Source organism: Neofelis nebulosa, chromosome 5, assembly GCF_028018385.1.
Source record: "Neofelis nebulosa isolate mNeoNeb1 chromosome 5, mNeoNeb1.pri, whole genome shotgun sequence".
NCBI lineage: Eukaryota > Metazoa > Chordata > Mammalia > Carnivora > Felidae > Neofelis > Neofelis nebulosa.
The window spans coordinates 157170523-157192911 of NC_080786.1; the positions used below are offsets into that span (position 1 = coordinate 157170523).

The 22389-nt window shown below is 57.4% G+C and overlaps 1 protein-coding gene across 6 annotated transcripts in view; it reads left to right on the forward strand.

The window, feature by feature from the left end:
• The window catches only part of AGPAT3 (1-acylglycerol-3-phosphate O-acyltransferase 3), an 82675-nt gene extending 77467 nt beyond the window's left edge, over positions 1-5208 (forward strand). For all 6 annotated transcript variants that reach the window (XM_058732159.1, XM_058732162.1, XM_058732163.1 and 3 more), the window contains 2 exons: positions 2291-2489; positions 3089-5208. In XM_058732159.1, coding sequence (XP_058588142.1) covers positions 2291-2489; positions 3089-3177 — 288 coding nt within the window. In that variant the 3' untranslated portion in view covers positions 3178-5208. The remainder of the gene's footprint in view (positions 1-2290; positions 2490-3088) is intronic.
• The last annotated feature ends 17181 nt before the right edge of the window (positions 5209-22389 follow it).

Below are 22389 nucleotides of genomic sequence, written 5' to 3' on the forward strand. Positions count from 1 at the left end.
TCTCGCACGCGTGCCCGTTGAGCGTGTGTGTGATCGGCGTGGGGGGAGCATGGTGACCCTGGAGGGGACGGAGCGGGGGCCTCATCTCCGGCTCCCAGGTGTACCTCCCCAGATCACCTGGTGCAAATGCACCAAGCGACAAGTTTTGACATCCACGACTTTTTGGGGTATTTTTATATTATCTGCCATGTTTTTCTCGAGTATCGAGACATATACTAATACGGTAGGCTCGGCTGTCCTTCCTGTCACATGTATTTTACAGTAAGGACTGCATACCGTGTGCTGTCTGTTTTTTTTTCTCCGGTCACCATCGTTTTTATGTCTGTCAGCGTTGACGTATGTAGATTTAATTCACTCCTTTTCTTTTAGAAGATCTTTAAAAAAAATTTTTTTGGGGGGCGCCTGGGTGGCGCAGTCGGTTAAGCGTCCGACTTCAGCCAGGTCACGATCTCACGGTCCGTGAGTTCGAGCCCCGCGTCGGGCTCTGGGCTGATGGCTCGGAGCCTGGAGCCTGTTTCCGATTCTGTGTCTCCCTCTCTCTCTGCCCCTCCCCCGTTCATGCTCTGTCTCTCTCTGTCCCAAAAATAAAAAATAAAAAATGTTGAAAAAAAAAAAAAAAATTTTTTTTTAATTTAATAAATCCCACCCCCGACGTGGGGCTCGAACTCACGACCCCAAGATCAGGAGTCCCGCTCCAATGACCGGGCCAGCCGGGCACCCCAGTTCTCTCCGCTTAAATGCCCTCTTCTGGCATTGCGCCACGGGTGACGGCCTGTTGTCCTCTGCGAACAGTCAGGTCGTGTCCCGCTCTGTGCTGCGCGTTTCTTGGAGACACGGACTCGTGCTGTCACCGTTGGCGTAGCCTACTCACTTTGCGAAATGTTTCTAAGCTGTGCTTCGAGGAGACGCCCAGTTCACGCTGAGCGTGAGAGGCCCCTTGCCCCCCGGGTCGTGTGAGTAGAGGGTCCGGCTGGCCCCCTGCAGTGACCAGGCTCAGCACTTGGATCCCGATGCCACAAACAGCCTCCGAGAGACGTTGACACCTTACACGGCTACCTCCGGTCATAACCTAGGAACGGACCACGCTCTCACCAGCGGAGTACAGAGGTCGTGCCCGCGGCTTCCCCATTCTGCAGATGTGGAGACGGGGCTGCGGGTGCCAGGCGGAGCCGTCCCTGGGCCTCCGGGCCTCCTGCCCTCACGCCGTCTGCGCGCCTGCTGCACGGTCAGGAAGTGGTACCCTGAGGCCAGTGCTCCTGCCTCCTGGCCACTCGAGCCCTCCTAGAATGTGCGCTCTGGGCCCGTGGCCCCGGGGCCCCTCCGCCGCCAGGCTTCGGGGGGATGAGGTCAGGGGTCTGCAGGCGTTGGCGGTTGGGATCCTCGCCAGCGCCAGCATGTTGAGCAGAGGTTTGCAAGGAAGGGAGCATGCGGGGCAGGGGAGGGTCGGGAGGAGAGGGCAGGAGCTCCGAGAGCCAGCTCCAAGAGGCCGCCTTGGCGGGTCGGGCCCAGCGTTTCGTCTCAGTGAGACAGCCCCAATGTGACCGAGTCTGAATGCTCCTGTGTGCCGTGGGTGAGTGCCGTTCCCCCTGAAACGCGGGCCAGGGCCACACGCCGAGTGCATGTGCACACTGGCACATGCTTCCCGCCGGGGGCCCCGTTCAGAACGGTGCAGAGCCGCCTCCGCCCGGGAGGAGCGGGTGTGTACGTGCCGCGGTGGCCACGAGCACCAGGCTTTTGTACAGGTCCTCCCTCAGGACAGCAGGCGGGCTTGGCCGCCTCCCTCCTCCTCCCCCACCCCTGCAAGCAGGATCCTGCCTCCCGGGTGGGTGTCGACAGGGGGTGGGCCTGAGCCCTCCCGGTTAGACAGGGCAGTGGGCGGGACCAGCAGCCCGGAGAGGAGCCACGCCCCCTCCCTGGGAAGCAGACAGGTGCCTGCAGGAAAGGATGTCCTGGACACGGGAGGAGCCCCTCCCCTGGGAGACCTGGGGGCAGGGGGATGCGTTGTGGCAGGTGCACGACTGGGCTCCAGGCAGGTCAAGGCCGTGCCCCACCTGCCCCGCCTTCAGAAGGTAGCAGGAGGCGATGAGGTCAAGGCGGAGGTGACTGCCTGTGCCTGGCTGGCTTTGAGCTTTGACACAAGCAGCCCAGGGGCTCCGCAAAGGACACACCGTCCCACATCTGCCGCGCACTCACGGCTCGCCGCTTTCTTTACGCGGAACTGTGGTAGACTGAGTCCGTTTCCGTGGTCAGTACTGGTCAGTACAGCGGCCACTGTCGTTGACTCTTTCAGGACGCGTTGCAGGAGATGTATAACCAGAAGGGCGTGTTTCCAGGAGAGCAGTTCAAACCTGCCAGAAGGCCGTGGACGCTTCTGAATTTCCTCTTCTGGGCCACGGTCCTGCTGTCTCCTCTTTTCAGCTGTGTCTTCGGCGTCTTTGCGAGTGGTTCCCCCCTCCTGATCCTGACGTTCCTGGGGTTTGTGGGGGCAGGTAACGCACGCGAATGATAGCACAGCTCAGGGTCGGGGATCTTCTGAGCGCCAGCCGCAGAGCTCCGCAGGGAGCTGGGTGCACCTGGAGCCCTTTTGGCCTCAGAGGGCGGGCTCTGTCCACTAAGCCACAGGGTCGTGGAGACCACAGCCAGGTCCCAGGGCCACGTGCTCTCGTGGCATCCTGTGCTGAACTGGGCAGGCGCCTGTGGGGAGTCCCTGAGCTACTCTGCGTTCGGGTTTGGGGGGCTTGGGGGGGCTTGATGGTCTGAGGGTCTCTGAGGACATGGTCATTACTGTCCCGGACAGAATCGTGGGCGCTCAGGACCGCCCAGGTATCCTTGTCGGAGGGACGGGCACCCAGTCTGTCCCTGGGCACCTCACAGGGCAGTGCAGCCCCCACCAGGCCCGCACCCACCTCCTGTCGCTGGAGGAGCGGAGGCCATCACTCCCCCCCAGACGGGCTGAGCACGGCAGTGGGAGGGGCCGGGGGAGGGGAGAGGGCTGGCCTGCCATCCCCTCGGGACCCTGCCCAGTAGCGAGTTCCCTCACGGGACGGCCAAGCCATCAGTCTGACCTTGCCTCTTTCCTATTTCAAAGCTTCCTTTGGAGTCCGCCGGCTAATAGGAGTGACTGAAATAGAAAAAGGCTCTAGCTACGGAAACCAAGAATTTAAGAAAAAGGAGTGATTCCTGGCTGTGGTGGCGCACACGTAACCCGACGGCGGTGTCCAGTAACTCAATTAAAAACAGAACCACGCACCCAGATCGGAGGAAAAGACACTTAGAAACTATTTTTCGTATTAACTGGTGACTAATATCAACCAATAAACCTTGAGCCAAGAGTAAAGCCGTCGGAAGGCCTGCGGACGATGACGCCAGCGGCACCCCGGGCGGGGTCCCAGTGTCCCACGAGCCAGGCTCCGAGGGCGCCGTGCGTGCGGGCCCACCGCTGCCGGGGGCCGGGTCCCACCCCACCGCGACCTCGCAAGAGTTCTGCCTGCCAGAGGGAGCCTTCGGCTGCTTTCTCTTCTTAAACTTAGATCCGTTTTTGGTTTTTACCAGTTATTTGGGGAACTCCCCCTGCCCCCCCCCCCCCCGCCTCCTCCCCTGACCCCAGCAAACCCTCCCCGTCCCTCCCGGGAACGAGGACATGTCAGCCCCCAGGCCCACAAAGCACCTGCCCGTCCTGTCTTCACACTTCCCGCCGCGTGTTCTTGGGTGACCAGGGCGGGCCGAGCGCCAGGTGGCCAGACAGGTGCCCCTGAGCTGGCGGTGGGGACGCCCCACCCCGGCTGCCTGGCTCCTCCCTGAGCCTGTGTGGAAGCACTTTACATCCGTTTCTAAAGTGATCTGCCCCCTGAGACCTCTGTCCCTCTTTTTCCCTGCTCAGTCGTCAGCCCCTCTACTGGGCCGCACCCCTGCCGCCAGCCCCGGGGACAGCTGCCCTGCAGCCCACGGGCCTCTTGGATGGATGTTGGTTTCAAAGAATGTCCCCACCAGACCTCCTCTCTTCCGGAGGCGGTTGGAGACTGTTCCCTGGGAGCTCGTCGGCTCCTAGGGGTTTTATTTTTACTGTTGGTCTGTTCATGGCTCTCGTCTCCCTGAGAGGTAGAGGTGGTGGCCCCCCCCTCCCTTCCCCGAGCAGGTGCCTGGGTGCCCGGGGCGGGGGTGGGCACCTCCTTGCGCAGGCTTCACCTGGGAGCCTGGGAGCACTGCCCCGCCTCAGCTCCCCCTGCTGTGGGGTGTCTGCCAGGGTCCCGACTTCGCTGCAGCCCTGGGCGTGGGGCTCCCCAGCAGGCCTCTCCCCAGGCTCGTCCCAAGCATCCCGCTGTCCACCCGCTTGCATCAGACTTCTTCCTTAAGCCTCCCGCGTGCTGTTTTCAAGTCACACCCCCCTCGCCTTTTTTTTTGTTGTTGTTCCCTCTTTTTAGCAAAGGAAGGAAAAGTAACGGCTGTTAGTTAGCCCTGGTGCACTGGAGCCAGCGTGCTGAATAGAGGCAGGTTGGATTTTCTAAGAGAAAAGGCGGAGGAAAGAGGCATGGAGAAAATATAGACTAAATTGGACAAGTGCCTCTGCATCAGCCCTAAGTGTGTATTCTGGGAGGCTCTCTGGGGACAGCACGCGGTCTCTAGGACCAGGACGCTGCTGGGTTCTGTGTGAGAGCACCCCGCCCTCCCCCCGCTGCAGGGGGGGCCACCTCGGGTTAGTCTGCTCTCCTGTGGCATGCTGCAACCGGCTTCCGTGTTTGTGTCCTGTGCTAACTCACTAACACCTAAAGCATCTTGAGAATGGTGGGAGGGCACTCCTGTGTGCATGCGGTCCCTAGAAGGCCCAGGTTGAGGTCTTGTACCTTGTAATTCATGGTTCTCCTTGGCCAGAGAAGTTCTCTCCCCCTGAAATGACTACGTACCGGGCACCCTCCTCCCAGAGCCACTGGAGGGGCCGTGCGGGGTCCGGGTACGATGGGGGCTGAGGGCGGGCGTAGGTCTTAAGTCTTGGTGATTCCCTTCTGATCTAACACAGATGAGCCCGTGCATTTGGTGCCCAGACCTTGAGAGCAACCAAACCTCACCATGGACGTTTGGGGGGGGTTGTTTTTTGTTTTTCTGTTTTTTGTTTCTTTTTGGAGGGGGATGGATTTTGCTTTTCGTCCGCTTTAGAAGGAGACGGAGAGGGGGCTCCTTTAATTTTCAAAATTAATAAATCGCAGAATAGTGCTTTCCTTCTTTTCTTTTCCTTCACGCCCACAACTCAACATCGTTGGTGGCTGACATCACGTCCACGTGGAGGCCGCGTGTTTGGACGGCGCCGGCCGGCCACGGCGGGGGGTGGCTCAGGGCCCGGACTCTGGCGCCCTCCACGAGGGGCGGTGGGCCGGGGAGCGCGGGCGACGTGGGCAGACCCCGTCTACCGGGCCAGCTTGCCGCTCCGTGCGCCTCCGGAGCCCTTGCCCCCCCCCCCTCGCTGGAGGCGCGGTGGGAGGCCCCCCACAAGCACCCCACGGGCTGAGCTCCAAGCCTGGGGACCACGGGCGGCTTGCCTCTCAGGCACCAGGTGCCGCGTCTGGTCCGCCCGGCGAGTGGAGTTTGGGTTGTGGGCGCACCCCCCCCCCGCACCGTGTCCAGCTGGGGAGAGGACCACAGATTCTTTGCCGCCCCCCCCACCCCCGAGTTCCAGGGGCTTCTAAGGTGCCTGTGGCATTTCCTGATGACTCTGTGGCAGCTAGCAGCACCCGGGGACTCTGGTGGCATCAGTGACAGTCCCCACTGCATGCAGGTGAGGAGGCCCTGGGGAAGGGCTTCGCCGGTCAGAAAGAGAGCCCGTCCTCGTTTGCGATTAATCCGAAGGAAGAAGTGGCACCGGCCGTACTGGGCCTGGTGGCCGCGTCCTTCCTGTGTCCCCTCCAGCCCATCCTCAGGAAGCACAGCCTCTCGTAGACACGAGCTCTGCATCCACAGACCGCTAAAGACCAACAGAAAACGGCGTGAGCAGCACTCCATTGTAAACAGTGCAGGAATGCTCACTGACGCGTTCTGGGTCTCTAGCTGTCCGTGCCCGGGACCCCTCCTCGTGCACCGTGGCTCGGGAACCCTTCCTTCCGCCCATGTAGTTCCCGAGCGTTGTGGCTGATCTGAAGAAACAGCAGTGGGCTCAGTCACGTGCGGTTTGGGAGGCTCCCATCTGTCCGGGCCCACGTGGCTACCGATTTGTGTCCTCTCTGGGGTGACGGATAAGTAACTCTCTGCATGCTGCTTTGTCTCTGCCCGAGACGCCTCTAGGACCAGCCAAATAGGGTCTTTCCAGCCTGCTGGTTTTCAGCCGCACCGTTCAACCTCGTGTGTAAACTCACGCTTCAGATTTCGCACCCAAACCTGCATGCTTTCCCCGGCATGCGGCACTCGGTGTTTAGCGGTGTGATGTGGCTTCTAACCCTTCCGTGGCGTAACCAGGCTTAGGGCCAACACGGAGGGCCCCGCACGCCTACCTGCTTCCTCTGGACACGGCACGTCCCTGGCCCACGTGCCGCCCCTTTCTCTCGAGAGGTAGCTCCTGAAGAAAAGCGAGCCTCCGTGAGCACCCGGGGCCACCAGGGTGCACGCGGACGTCACCCCCCGGGCTCCACGTCCTCGCCTCTTGGGGCCCGGACACGCGCACACACACACACACACAGGGTCGGGTCTGGGGCGGAGGACATGACGCTCCGTTCCGCTTGGCTGGGGGATGGATACACATGCACCGAGTGTCACCGCAGGCATTTGCCGCCGTCCGGTTTGGTGAAACCGGTGACGTTCCCACAAACTGCTCGGGGACATGAGAGGACAAGAGCACTTTTCGGGGACCCAGGAGGTGGCCGGAGAAGTTGACACCAGTCAGCCCCGCCACCAGCCGAATATTCTTTTCAAAGACAATTGCTCAACAGTTCTAACTAAGCCTTTTGTCTCTTTGTTCATAAACCTTTTAGTTTCTTTCTGTTGCAAAAGGGGACAGAAACCGCACTGTGAACGAGGCACTGAAAGGCACTGAGTGAATTAGGCTGGTTGAATTGAGCCAGAGCGACTTGATTCAGTGAAGACGCACATCTGCTCTGCTTGTATTTATTGTCTCAGAATCGTGCGCTGTGACAATCAGACGTGACTTGCCTCGATGCCGGGAAATTCAACTGGCTTCTTGAACGTAAAGACCGTCCATAAGCACTGTAGCTGTAACGGGAATCTCTCTCTCGGGAAAAACCACGCAAACCATTGACTCGTGCAGGCGACGGGCGCTAGGGTTCTTCTTCCATCACCGATGACCTGTCACGCCTGACTGTCGGCCAGTTTCGAAGAGTGATACATTATATACAGGGTGCAAATGTACTATATGAATGTTTCCTTTTGTACACTTCATTTTTTACAAGTTTTGCTACTCACAAGCTGTATGTAGTCGAGGATAGCGGTATTTTTGGCCTCTAGGAGCCTGTGGGGGTGGGGTGGGGCTTGGGGGAGCTACCTTAGATCTTAAAAGCGTGTGTCCCAAACAGCTGGCTGTGTTTGCCACGCTCCGTAAAGATCACTTTGTACACGGGCATGTGCGAACCTGCCTGAGCGATGGTACTTTCTAGATAAAATGCTGCAGGCGCCATGCGTGTTTACTAAAATCGCTGCTGGCCCAGAGAAGGACGAAACCTCCACAGTAGAGGTGAGAGCGACCTCCTCCTTCGGTTCCTTTGCTTCGAGCCCGGGTCGCCCCCGGGGGGAAGCGGCGGACCTCCCGGCACCCGCCGGCCCGCGGGCCGGCCACCCGCACACGCCACCCCCCGAGGGGCCGCTCTCTTTGAGGCTGTCCTGCTGGCTGCACTTTTCAAGCTTCTCCATTTCATAGAAGATGCTTTTGGAAGGGGAAACCGCAAGGGAGGGTGACCATCTGGCAAGGGCAAAGGAGAAAGTCAGCAGGTGCATAAAGTGCTAAGCGACCCTCTGCCTAAAAAGGGGTCTCAAAAGCCATCAAGAACAAAAGGTTTTCCAATGTAGGCATGTATATATCAAAAATTATTTTTTTGTAAGAACAAATTCATTCTGTGGAGAAAACCAAGGGACAATTTTTCTTCTTTATAAAGAAACGGACTCTTGTTAGAACCTATTCTAGGTTCTCATGTGTCTGTCTTGTGGAAATAAACTGAGCTGAAAGAATCATGGTGTCCCCTGTTCTCCGGAACGGCCCCCCGGTGGTGTGCTTTTCTGTTGTGTGGGGGTGGGGCCACATCCACGTCCACGCTCCGCTCAGGCCACCCGAGGCCAGGCTCACATTTCGGGCTCTTCCCAAAGCCCCACGTCTACACTCGTTTTTAAAAAACTGGTCCCCAGAGCACCCCTGCTCCAGCCCGTGCACACGCACATGTACACACGCCCACCCGTGCACACGTACACAAACACAGGCGCAGGACCTGGGGTGGGACGATGCTATCTTCCCAGGGGACAAAACCCGTTCCGCTTGGTCTTCTGGAACGGCAGGGTCGGGCCAGACCCTCCTCACCTACGCGCTCGGTTCTGCTTTGTCCGTGTGCTCGGTCCTGTTGGACATGACTGTCCACGGACGAAGACGGGTGGCTGTGGAACGCGCCCACGGGCTCCTCCCCTGCAGTCTCATGGACACCTGGGACACCTGGGCCCTGCTCGACCATGAGCCCCGCCTGCTCTGCGGCCCCGCGTCCCAGCTCTGCTCTGGCTCTGCGGGGGAGCCTCTGTGTGTGGGCGTCGGCCGCTGGCCGCCTGAGGCAATAAGTGTGAGTGAGTGTGCACGAGCACGTGCGCACACACGTGCCAGCACACGCGCGTCTGTACACACGTGCCAGCACACAAACATGCGTGCACACATATGTCAGCTGGTGCACGTGTGTGTGTGCCTCCGTGCACGTGCCACCACATGTACGTGAACACGCAGGTGTGCACACATGTACACGCAGAGGTATACACACACCCCAGACTGTAAGGGGAAACACGGGTGCTCATATAAGAACAACCCCAGGGGTGCCCGGGCGGCTCGGTCGGTTGAGCGTCCAACTTTGGTTCAGGTCACGATCTCGCGGTCCGTGAGTTCGAGCCCCACGTCGGGCTCCGTGCGGACCGCTCGGAGCCTGGAGCCTGTTTCGGATTCTGTGTCTCCCTCTCTCTCTGCTCCTCCCCTGCTCATGCTCTGTCTCTCTCTCTCTCTCAAAAATAAACATTTAAAAAAATTTAAAAAAAAGAAAGAAAAGTCATCCTGAAGAAAGTGCTCCCTGAAGGCTAAAAACTCAGTGAGGAAACGGAGTTGTCCTGTGACATCTCCGAGGCTGCGGGTGAGGTCACTAGATCCAGGTCCAGCCCCGGCAGCTAGTGGGCAGGACATCACGCCTGTAGGCACGTTACGCCAAGGAGCATGTTCTGTGACACGTGAGCAGGATAAAAGCCTGGAGTGTGTGCTGAGTGCGGGTGAGGGGCGTGGCGTTTTCAGCTCCTCCCCAGGGAGAATCTTGCAGGGGGTTCAAGGGATCCCCCCACCTGCTTGGAGTGGAGCCCAAGCCCCTAAGATCACACCTGTGGAGTCCAGGGAGGCCCTCCGGCCGTCTTCCAGAAGAACGTGTCTGGTGAACGGGGTGTGTGAGTCTGTGCCCACAGACGGTTCCTCCCTTCAGGAAAAGCAAGACCCAGTGCGGTCGTGGCCCCGACCCCCATCCCCACGCGCTGCGTGTGCGAGGGGAGACCCTAGGAGGGCACGGGAGGGGCTCCCTGAGCCAGCAGGTGTGTGCAGGGGCCTGGAGGGCGTCCTTGGAGACAAGCAAATGCTAAGGAATCCTAAACCAACTCGGGCCGGGGAGAGGACAGGCGCTCTAGCCTGTCCGCAAAACCACTGCAAGATCTAAGGTCCCCTCAGGGAAGCTTCTGGAGGGTGGGATTCTCCTTCCATCTGCCACCTGTCACGGAGGGACACCTGCCTCTCCAGGGCCCAGAGACTCGGCAGGCCCCCCGGGAGCCGCAGAGCGCACCTCGCCCCGGCTGTCTGCGGAGGCCTCTTCCGGACTCTCAGCCGTGATGCGGGACCAGAGAGCCTCCTGGGCATAGTTTCCCCGCAGCCTGTGTGCAAACGCATGTCTTTCCGGTCAAGGATTCCACCGGTGTCTCTAAGTGGTTGCTCCCACCTCCACCGGACTTCCGGAGACCTGACCCATTGGGCCAGCCCGAGGCCGTCGGATACGCCTTGCTGCCTCCGGTGACCGTGCCATCTGGACACGACACGGGAACCGTGCCCACGGGCTCAGGACGTTCAACGCCGGACGACAGCAGAGCAGGAACGAATCGCCGGCCCTTCTTCCCGCTCGGTGCTGCTCCCAACCAGGAAATGCGGGTGGAGACCAGGTACCTGAAGCCCCTCTGCCAGCCCAAGGTGTGGTGTGGAGGAGAGGACGCCGTGGCCGCGGCGAGATGGGGGTCACTGGGAGCAGCCCCGCGTCTGGAGCGTCCCCTCGGCCCGAGCCGGCCTGTTGCCCCAGGACAGCCCTGCACGTCTCCGGTGTCCTCCGGGCCAGGGAGAGATGCCTCCCGGTGCAGAAGTGGACACAGCGCCGCTAAGTCAGCCGTGACCGCCAGGGAGCACAGCTGCGTCCCTTCCCGCGGCGGATCAGTGTCGGGAGACTCCGGGATCCACGTGGCTGCGGAACGGGCCGGTGGCGCGACCAAAACCCACACGTGCCGCTCTCTGCCAGCCTGTGTAGGATGGCCCCTCGTTGGTCCCCACTCTCGGTCCCCAGTGGGGGAGACTGGTCTCCCTCATCCTGAAGGCTGTTCCTGCCTAGACTCTTTGAGACGCTCCTTCCAGGGCCCTCAGCACGAGCGTTTCTTCCTCTGTCACAACCGCTCATAAGTAGGTCATCGCTTGGCCTCTTTCCGGGAAAATTCCAGAGGCCTTCTCTCCCTTACGGAGCACAGGCGGGCCGCCCGGGCGTTCCCCCTGCACACATTCGGCCGCTGCCCCGCCTGCACCCACCTGAAGGGGCAAGGCCTCCTTCTTCAGAGCACAGCAGGGGGTGGGCGTCCCGGGCTCGGGCCGTGGGACGCAAAGCGTGGGACACGGACCTCGGGTCTCCAACATCAAGTGGGTCCTGGGTCTGAGGCCACACGGCCCCTCCCACGCCCACCAGGACGCAGAGAAGCAGGGGGAGCTGGCCCCGGCCAGGCCTGGGTCACCCGCTCCCTCCCTGCAAGAATGAGCCACCAAAGGGACTCCCCTCGGGACAGGGGCCGATGGAAGAGGCGGGAGCAACCGGCCCCAGGCACGGTCAAAGAGAAACAGAGCTGGACACCAGCTGAGGTGCAGACTGAGCTTGGTCTGGGCGGCTGCTGCAGGGGCGGGAGCCCCAGGGCGACCTGAGCCCAACTCGCCTGGGACAGAGGCGGGAGACTCTCTAGGGCTGGGCGTGCAGGGGTTCAGGCACGGGGGCCAGTGCGTGTGTCGGGGGCGTGGGCTCCACGGGACCAGGCCGCCTGGATTTGCTACCTGGCACCTACCCAGAGGACACAGAAACTCCTGGAACATTAGGACAGGAGGCCGTGGTGCATGCACCTGGAGAAGGGCATCCACAAGATTGGGCCCTGATGCCGCGAGTGTCCGTGTCGGAGCCCCCGGGTCCGTGAGGGGACAGTTCCGGGCAGTGGAAGATGGGCACCTTAACGTGCAGAGGACAATTTAAAGTCACCAGGCGTGTTATGAAGCTGGTGCTGGCGGACCGAATTATGATCTGCTGACTGAGGGGCCCCGGCCCCGACCTGGGGCGGGGTGGGAGACCCCCGGGCCATTTTGACCAGCCGTGTCAGGACAGCCCCACGAAGGGAGTCGAGTCACGTGTTTATCACCTACAGGTCCCAGTGGCAGGTGCTCGATGAGCCAGGGAAGGGCCGTCCCCAGTCCCAGGTCGTGAGCGGGCAGGAGACAGACAGCAGGGGACAGGGGCCGGAGATGGCTAACTTTTCACGGGCTCAAGTCCGAGTGGTCACTTTAAACCACGCCCGGGAAAAACAGAGCAGGAACTTAGGGCGGGCATCCGGGTGCGAGGAGGTTATCGACCCGTGAGATGTCCAGGCAGCAACTCCGAAGGACAAAGTTGTTTTCCTCATCGCCCAGTTTTCATTAGGGACTGTCCCAAGAGGGGCTCCAGGGGTCCCCTCGCAGTCAACGTTGACTGGTCCGTGCAGCACTGAGCGTTGTAAGAGGGGCTGGGTCATCCCAGACACGCGGCTTTGCGCTCCCGTCTGGTGGCGTCTCAGTGCAGGGTTTGGACGGGGCCGCGATGCCCGGGAGGCTTTTGCAAGTTCTCACGGCCCAGACCGAGGGGCAGGGGGGCACGAGGCCCCGGGCTCTCCAGCTCGAGGGGCCTGGGAAGGCCGAGGGAAGGCATCCTGCACGGAAGCTGCCGGAAGAGGCTTAGGAAGATTGCGGCAGAATGCAGGGTGGGGAGTGTGGCAAAAGCATTCTCTTTTTTTAATTTTTAAGTTTTATTTTTTTATCGAGGTATAACTGACATGTTAGTTTCAGGTGTTCGACATAATGATTTGATATTTGTATATATCGCGAAATGACCACCACAGCAAGTGTAAGGAACGTTTGCCTTTATGTAAGTTGGAGGCACTTTTTTTTTTTTTAAACGTTTTTATCCATTTTTTTGAGAGACAGAGAGAAACATGAGAGACAGAGAGAAACAGAGCACGAGCTGGGGAGGGGCACAGAGAGAGGGAGACACAATCTGAAGTAGGCTCCAGGCTCCCAGCTGTCAGCACAGAGCCCGACGCGGGGCTCGAACCCACGAGACATGAGATCATGACCTGAGTTGAAGTCGGACGCTCAACCGACTGAGCCACCCAGGCGCCCCCACTAATGTGCCTTCTTAATGTGACCAGTCCTGAGGTTAACCGTGACTCAGCCTTCTTCTGACCTCAGCCAGTGCAGAGTGGGCTGGACCCCCCTCCATGGGACCTGCCCCCACTTCCGGGCATCTGTGGTTCCTCCTGATTTTTACACCTACAGATACTGTTATTTTTATGTTCACATGCAGTTTGCTTAGATTTACCCACGTTTGCAGTTTCTGTGCTCAGCAGCCGTCTCATGTCTCAGAACCTCCCCTGGGATCGTTCTCTTTCCTGAGACAAGCCTTCCTGGAATTCCTTTGGTCGGATCCCTTGGGGGGTAGATTCTCTCACTTTTAGTTTTCCTGAAAATTATTTCTCTTACTCTGGTTTTGAAATGGGAGTTTGGCTGTGGGAATAATTAATTATCATCTGCCATTCCTTTCTGGCCAGACTGTTGACACTTTCCACTTCTTGCTGGGAAGTCCGCGAACAGTCCGTCCCCCAGGTGGTGATCTGTCCTTTCTATTTTGAAAGTCACTCCTTGGCGGTCTGCCCAAAACAAGGAGTCTAAATACGTGTTCCTTTTCATCTGGCTTGAACTTTGATTTGCCTCCTGAAACTTAGAATGGACTTTCTTCAGTTCTAGACATTCTCCAGTCGTCATCTCTTCACACACTGCCTCTGCCCCATTCCCTCTGATTTTCCTCCTGTTCTTCTGTCCCCTGGGCTCTGACCATCCTTCCTGTGTCCCAGCTCATTGTCTCTCTGCCCTGCATTCTGGCTAATTCTGTGTAGCTTCCTGTCTGTCTTCGAGTTTACAAATTCTCTTAGTGGCTGCATTTAACCTTGCCTTTAAACAGACCCCTGAGTCTGAATCTTAATTTTTGCATTTTTATCATAGGGTTTTTTTGTTTTTTTTTTAACATACTGATTTTTTTCACTACAGTGTCATGTTCTTTCTCCTGCTTTAGGTCCTTTCTTTGAATATTTGAAACATTATAAACATACTGTTATCACCGAATGTCTAAGCAAAGGATGCCCCAGAAAATCCCCTGAGTTCTAAAAATACTCCTCCCCGGCCACATTGTGTACCCACACAGGCGGGACAACGACCCTGTCTGGTCAAGTGACCCCATTCTTTGATTACCAGGCTATTGGCACAAAGAATTCGCAGTGACCATGAGTAACCCTTGCTTTATTTCAGGGTAATGTAGCACAACTCCAATGGGGGCACCCCCACATTCCTTCCAAGCCAGCACCTCCAATCCGACAGAATGTGAGGTTGCAGGGATGGGACACACCCTTTTGCCAGTATTTCCGGGACAAATATCAAGGCGCCGGTCCCATGCCTATCTCTTGGTTCCCAGGTTGTGTATTCTGATGACCAGGGATGTGACCGGAGGCTCAGCTATTGGCTAAACGTCCTGGGATTTAACACCCCAAGCCCACAGGGTTGGTGCCTTGGCAGAGCCTTGGCTGGGCCTGGCGTCTCAAGAGGCTGACACTCTGGGGTGATGTGACATGACAGACCAGTGATTTCTACAGTCACAATTCTTTTGCTAGAAAACGAGTCCCTTGCACGGAGGCTATGATTGGCGAGGTCCTGGGTCGGTAAATGCAGCACTAGTGGAGGCTTGAACAGCGACGTGGGCACAGGCACTGTGGGCGGGGAGACAAGCCTGTGGCCGGAAGTGCCCACACCCTCTGGTGTGGACCGGGTCTCCTGTCTCCAGTCAGACCCCAAGTGGCTTGTTGAACCCCTTGAGAAAAAGACCCTCTCAAAGGCTCAGCATCACTGTCTTGGCTGGCAGGGGGACCACTCAGCCACATCGCCCTTTGAGAGAGGGAGCTCATGCTGCCGGCCCCCCCCGCGGCCCCCTGCACCGTGCCATCCGAACCCCTCCCCAGCCTCTTATACCCCTGCACTGCACTGCCCGCCCCCTGCCACGGCCCCCTGCACCCCTGCACCGTGCCCCTGGCCCACCCGCGGCCTCCTGCACCCCTGCGCTGTGCTGTCCGCTCCCCCTACCCACCCCCCTGGCCTCCTATACCCCTGCACTGTGCTGCCTGCCCACCCGTGGCCCCCTGCACCCCTGCACCGCTCTGTCCACCCCCCCTACCGCCCCCCCCGCCTCTTATACCCCTGCACTGCGCTGCCCGCCCACAAGCGGCCCCCTGCACCCCTGCACTGCACCGCCTGCTCCCCCTACCCACCCCCCTGGCCTCCTATACCCCTGCACGGTGCTGCCCGCCCACAAGTGGCCCCCTGCACCCCTACACCATGCCGTCCGCCCCCCCACCCCCCCGCCGCCTATACCCCTGCACTGCACTGCCCGCCCCCCCCCCCCCCCCCCCCGAGGCCCCCTGCACCCCCTGCATAGGGGCAGCTCAGTCCGGGAGCCCCTCGGGCCAGCACTGGCCTGGCCGGAGAGTGAGGAAGGCTGGCATCTGCCAGAGGAGTCCTCCATCCCCCCTGCTTGTTCTCTGCATGTTCTCTCCCTGGTGGCATTGACAGGACATAAGACCCACAAACTTTGCTCCACCCGCTTAGACCAATTCACTTGCCCAAAGGCATCCTGCCGACAGCCGACACCTGGCCCCGAAACCTTCTTGACTCTGCTCTTCCTACTTTGCTGCTTCCAGACACGTGACCAGCCAGCCAAACCCTTCACACCACTCCTCCCCCATACAGTGTCCGTCCAACCCTGCACGCCGGAGGGTTCCTCTCACCACGGGCCCCTGGGACACGCCTGGCGGGCCAGGGTACAGGCGAGGTGCCTGTGCGGTCTGCACCGTCGAATCACGTGGAGCCTCTCGTGAATCGGGCCTGTGATGCTCCATCAGCGGTTGTGGGGAGCACCACAGGCGTGTGAGAGGAGCCAGGCGTGCGCTGGGAGGCCGGTGTCAGGGCGACCCGGATCGTGGGAGGGTCTGGACCACGCACCGTGTGCCTGGCCGGCTCGGGCTCGGTCCCAGATGTCCCGCGGCCCTCACATGACAGACCACTGTGGCGCCTGCCCGACCTTGTGACCCAGCGGGTTTGCCGGTACGTAGCTTGGGGGGGATAGTGCCCCTCTCACACGCTGTTCCGCAGTGCGGCCCTCAGTAGCCACTAGGAGCCGGGAGCATGCCAGGGACTGCTCTCAGCGTTTAGCCGTCTGCTGCAGAAGGCATGGCATTACTCCAGAATCCTAGGGCCCTGGGCCCTGACTCTCCTCCTGACCTAGGCAGAGGCCTGGCCTTAGTTTGTGCTCTGTAAGCAGGGAGAGCAGTGGTGGGGGGGTGGGGTGGATGGGGATCTTGTGAGACATCTGACCAGGTGGGGTCTCTGTGGCTCTCCGGGTAAGGGGGGGTGGTTTCACATTTGGGGGAGAGGGATCCTGCCTGGCCCACAGGTCAGGGGGATTTGGGGTTCAAGATTCCCAGGCTTGTCTAGTAACATTCACCCCGTTCTGAGTCTCAAGGTCCCCTTTAGTTCCTATCATGGCCTCGTCCTTAGCACAGGAGACCTGTCCATGCAGCTCTGCTTCCCTTTTGATTAAGGCGAACAACCCTCCAGTTTTCGGGACGCTGTCTTCCTTTTAGCCCTGAGGGTCCTGTGTCCTGAAACCCCTCAGGCGTGGGCAAACCGAGGGAGTCTCGGACTTAGAGTCAGATCCTCCTGATTTTCGGCACCGCCTGACGGAAGGTGACTGAACACCCAGGGACACATCCGGGGAAGCTGCTGAGGACACACCTGCCGGTGTCCCGCCTGAAACCATTAACTGGCTGAAACCACTTTCATTTAATTCTTGTAATTAAAATTCTGTTCAAATAAAGGGAACTTGAGGACCCCAAGAGTAAGCAATAGGTCGTGTCGTTTACTTTGAAAATGCAGAATCAAGATTCACAAGCGCATGGGGAGTGAGATCAGTTAATTCAGGGACCGAGATCAAATTCCCCTTAAGGGCCCGAGCACGCGCCCGGCCCAGAGCGCGGCTCGTGGAGACACTGATGCCAGGTAGCTTTCCCAGCCTGGCCTGAGGAGTCGTTTGGGGACACGATGTGTCCGAGTGAGGATAAGCAGAGTGGCCTGTTCTTGGCAGGCACACGGGGATGGTGCCCAGAGGCCATCCCGAATGGAGGTGTAACCACTTCCGGCAGCCACCCCGGGGCCCTCCTGCCACCCAGCTGGAGCCTCCAAGGCCACACAACCCATTTAGAGGGTGGCCCCGACTAATGGCCACTTAAAAATGCACGACCGTGGCTCCCGCCAGGTCCTTGGCGGCAGTGGAAGGATCCATCCCCAAGGTCCCTCTGGAAAGACCGAGGGACCCCTGGAATCAGCATCTCCTTAGTCTCCCTCTGTCTTCTCTCCCCAGCTCCCTCCCCTCAGCTCTGTCACAGGTTCTAATTGTGTCCAGGCGCTTCTGCCGGGCGTGGTTCGGGCTCTGCACTTCAGCCATGGCGTGAGGACTAATCCTGTGGCTATGAAAGCCGAGGTTGCTGTCTGGCCCATTTTCTGCTCGAATGCACCAAAGAGCATCAGTACCCAGCACAGCTGTGTTCCCCGCTTCCTGCCCTCCGGCTGGCTCTCAGCTTGTACCGGCCTCCACTCAGACAGCAGGATTTGGCTCTTGCAACCCTGACAGACACCAGCTTATGGGAGGCTGAGTGGATTTTGAGGACGGCTCCCAGGCCGAGGGCTCGGTCAGGGAGGAGCTGTCTCTCTGAGCTCCTCTGCTTCCACAGGGGCCCCTGTAGTCTGAGTCCAGCCTTCTCTCGCGAGACTTCGCGGTGACAGAACTCCCTGTCCTCCCAAGCCCAGCGGGTGGCACTTTGTCATCACACTGCCCACCTCAGCCCTGCCTCCGTGGGCGGCTCCTCCCTCCTTCCTCAGCCACGCCCACACGCAGGGGTCGGCCACCGGTGGCATTCAGTGGCGTTGGATGCCACCAGCAGGAGACCCTGCTAACGGTGGCCTAAACAAGAAGGAGGTGGTGTTCTCCCATGACAAGGGTCCACACTGACCTGGCTCGGCAGGCGGACAAGGTCATGGCCATTGTCTGGCCCAAGAGACGGCCATCTGCATATCACTGGCCAGCACGTTGCCCTGCAAACAGTCCAGGCTGAAGTGTGGCTGGGAACGTGCCTGCTTGGCTGTCCTGCGTCCACGTGGAGGCCCTGGAGTGGGTGGCGTCGGGATGTCTGCTGGGTGTCTCTGGAACATGCTACTTCCAGCACCTGTGTTCCCAGAAATGTTCCCCAGCCCTCCAAACCACACCGAGAGTCTAAGGGGCTTTGAGAGCCTGGGCTTCGGCAACATGTGCTAAAAGTGGAACAGCGCACCGGGAAGCCCAAAGCCGCTGAACCCCCACAGGTAGAGCTGGGGCCTGAGCAAACAGGCTCCCGAGGTGTTCGGGAGTCAGGGGGCTTCCGTGGGCCCAGGACCCTCGAAGGCAAGGGACGGGGGCCTGAGAAAAGTAAGCTGGCAGCAGTTGCCGTGGTTACCATGCATCTTCCCCCCCCAGGGACACAGGGGCCTAGACTTGGATGGAAAGGGCCTGACTGATTTTAAAGAAAGTCCTTAAGGCATCTCTTTATTGGAAAGGCCCTGGAACTCGTCCGGTTTTATTTGGTTAGGATGTCTCTCTCCGCATAAAGTTCACCCCGTTCCCAGGAGGGTTCTCAAGTGATAGGAGGGGGTTAAACACCGTCTGTTTAATTTTTTGCATTAGTTAATACACTACCATATAGCCCAGTACCCACAGAGAGGTCCAGTGTCCTGGGGCCTTCCTGCCGGTGCCCCTCCCCCCCACACCCCCCCAACACACCTGCTCTGAGGGGGGACAGCGTGGGCGTGGCACGTGGGTGGAGGCCGCTAATCCACACGCGGGCCTGGCCACCTTCTGTCTGCCACCGGCAATACAGGGGTCCTACTTCCCACCACGGCATCACTGAATAGGTTGTCAATTTTAGACTTTTGCTGATTTGATGAGTGTCAGATAATAGGGACTATAGTGCTGGTCCCTGCCCCCGTCCCCGGCACAGAGCTCCCGAAGGCCCCGTAATTTTCTAGGTGACAAGGGCACTGGGAGCATCTTTTGGGCTAATGAGGTGACTCAGTGGGCTCCTGGATGGCTCCTGGGTCTTTCTGGGGACCAGCCGGGACTGGAAGCTCGGAACTTTCAGCCCCGACCCCCAATTCTCCGGGGAGGGGGAGGGGCCAGGTATGGAGGTGATGAGCCGCCTCACTCCTGCGTGAGGAAGCCCCGCAAATCCCAGCAGGTGGGGCCCAGAGAGCTGCCGGGCGGGTGCACACGTCCCCGCCGAGAGGGCGACGCACCCCAAGTCTTCGGGGCAGAAGGTCCTGTGCTCAGGACCCTCCGGGACCCGCCGTACCCACCCCTCCATCCGACTGCTCATCTGCAACTTTGTCCCCTCCTTTATCACATAATGACCCGGTGACCGTGTTTCCTGGAGATCTGGGAGCTGCTCTAGCAAACTGATGGAAGCCCAGGAGGGTCGTGGGAGCCCTGGTTGCAGCCCGCGGTCAGAAGCGGTGGGTCCGCTGGGCCCTGCTGGTTGTGATTGGCACCCGAGGTCGGGGGGTGGCTCACATCTTTACCTTTTTATCTGGTTGGGTTTTTTCTTCTTGATTTTCAGGAACTCTTTATATATTGTCTACTAGCAAGATTAATCCTTTGTGATCTATATTACCTTTCTTTTCAGGGTGTTTATCTTTTGACTTTGTTTATGATGTTTTTTTTCCAGGCATGTCTTTATTTTTACAGTCACATTTATAAGTCTTGTATTCTTTGGTCTCTGGATTTTGACACGTTATTAGAAAGGCCTTCTCCACTCCAGGGTTAAAGGGATTCATGCTATTTTCTTGTAACGATTTCATGGTTTCATGTTCTACATGCAGATGTTTGATCTGCCCGGACTGTACCCCCGGGGTAGAGTGTGAGGCATGGATTTAATGGATCTTCTCCCAGTTGGGCACTTAGCTGTCCCAACATAATTCGCCTAACGCCTGTCTTTGTGGTGACTCTTTTTTTCAAATATCTGATAAGCCTCCCCAGAGCCCTATAAGATTAGTATCGATTCTATTTGATAAATAGATCCACAACAATAAAATGGGGATAAGATCTATCTTCTGGGTGGCTGGGATTCAATGAGATAAGCATATGTAAACCCCTGAGCACAAAGTAAGCATTACTCAATAGGATTTTTAAAACCACGGCGCTAAACCAGGATCACCCTGCTGTACGGAATCTCAGAATCAGCCTGGGCCACAGTTGTGATGAGCAGAAACGTCTTGTCGTGTTACACTACTTTGGCCCTACTCCTGAAAATAGTTATGAAAATAACAGGAATACAACTTATACTTCTGTATTCAATGCCTCTTGGTCTTGGGCTCTCCTACCACTTCCCAAAGATTTTCATTTCAGTCCGTGTCTATGTTCGATTTGAAATCCCAACTCTGTCTCACGCTAAATGCCCATGTGTATTTGGGTCTGTTTCTTTTTATTCTTTTAATACTTTACTTTGTTTATTTATTTTGAGAGAGAGAGAAAGTGCGAGTGGAGAAGGGGCAGAGAGAGGAAGAGAGAAAGAATCCCAAGCAAGCTCCGTACCATCAGCACAGAGCCCGGCGTGGGGCTCGATTCCATGAACTGTGAGATCATGACCTGAGCTGGATCGAACCAAGTGGACGCTTAACCGACTGAGCCCCCTGCCCCCACCCTCCAGCTGCTCCTGTTTGGGTCTGTTTCCGACTGTCTGAGGTCCTGCTCGTCGGCTGGCGGGACGCTGTCCAGCCCTCTCCGTTTGCGCTGTTAAGCCTTCGTAGAGGACTTTGCCACCTCGTAGAGCGTGCTTGTTATTCTTCCTTCACAAAATTTTCCTGGCTACTTTTTCTTGTTTGTTCTTAATACCGTGTTTGAAGTTAGCCTTTCTAGTTACAGAAAAAATAGGGCTGTTGATATTTGTTATTGTAAGGAGTGCCTTAAATTTGGAGATCGGCTTGGGGAGAGCTGCCCATCCACAACGTTAAGCCTCCAGCCCAGAGCACACTTTGTGTTTTCACCCAGGCCACTTTGGGGGGTCTTTGAAGGTTCTCCCCATGTGTTTTACACATACACGTATGCACGCATGCATTATCTATCAATCGTTGTAGACGTATACGAAGGGCACTAATTCATTAATGCAGATTAGTTTCAATATTATAAGTAACCCACTAAACTATCTTATTACTTGTGCTTATTTAAAATGTGTGCTTGGGGCACCTGGGAGGCTCAGTCAGTTAAGCGTCTGACTTTGGCTCAGGTCATGATCTCGAGGTTCGTGAGTTCAAGCCCCACGTCAGGCTCCGGGCTGACAGCTCAGAGCCTGGAGCCTGCTTCGAATTCTGTGTCTCCCTCTCCCTCTGCCCCTCCCCTGCTTGTGCTCTCTCTCTCTCTCTCGCTCTCTGCCTCTCTCCTGCTTGTGCTCTCTCTCTCTCTCTCTAAGAATAAATAAACATTAAAAATATTTGTAAAAAACGGGTGCTTTATCGGTCATCTAATTGCCAAAATAATAATAGTTTTTATGCCTCGAATTTCTTTCTCTTGTCTAATTCCCCTCTCTGCCAGTATCTCGTGCAGTGTTAAATAGCAATAGTGGTAGGGGGATCCCTGTCTTGTCTCTGACTTCAAGGGAATAACTCCAGATCCTCTTCATTAAATACAGAGCTGCCTGATGGGCTGGTATTTACACGACTGTAGTGTTGTATATGTTGCTGTATTAAGGAAGAAATCAGCATTCTTATTTCCTGGAGCATTTTTTTTTTTAATCAAGAATGTTGAATTTGGTAAATGCCTTTCCTGAATTAATAGAGATAATCATAAGGGTTTTCTTCTTAGATCTATCCCTAGGATGCATTATATGAGCAGATTTTCCAATACTAACTCACCTTTTCACTTTTGCAACGGATTGCATTTGCTGGTCGACTACTCTTTAGCATGTTAATGGATTCTACTTGCTAATGTTTTATTTAAGACTTCTGCATTGATATTTGTAAGCTACACTTGTTTCTCGATTTCTCTTCCTTTGTGCAGTGTTTATCCAATTTGGCATTCATGTTATAGTTCTTTAATGTAAAAGAGACATAAGTTTTCCCTCTTTTTCTACACTGTGCAGTAGTTCAGAGACGGTGGGCTTGCCCTGGGAAGCCCTCTGAGCGAGCAGTATGTTTTGAGAAGGAGGGGGGGAGGCTTTAACAACTTTCACTATTTTTTATTTGGAAATTATCTGTTTAGTCTTTCTATATATTCCAGAGTCCATTTTTTCCCTAGAAAATTAAATGTCATCCCAGCTTAAGATTTATTTTAAACAAACACTGTAGTTGCTTAGATTAAATCAGTGCACATTAGTCACTGAGAACCATTTTCCCTCGTTTCTGTGGTTACTCCAGGGCATTTGTGCCGCCCCCGCTGTCCTCACCCGCTCTCCTGGCCCCCCACCCCCACCCCCACCCCCACCGTGCCAGGCAGGTCCTTCCCGGGCCCCTGCTCCTCACCT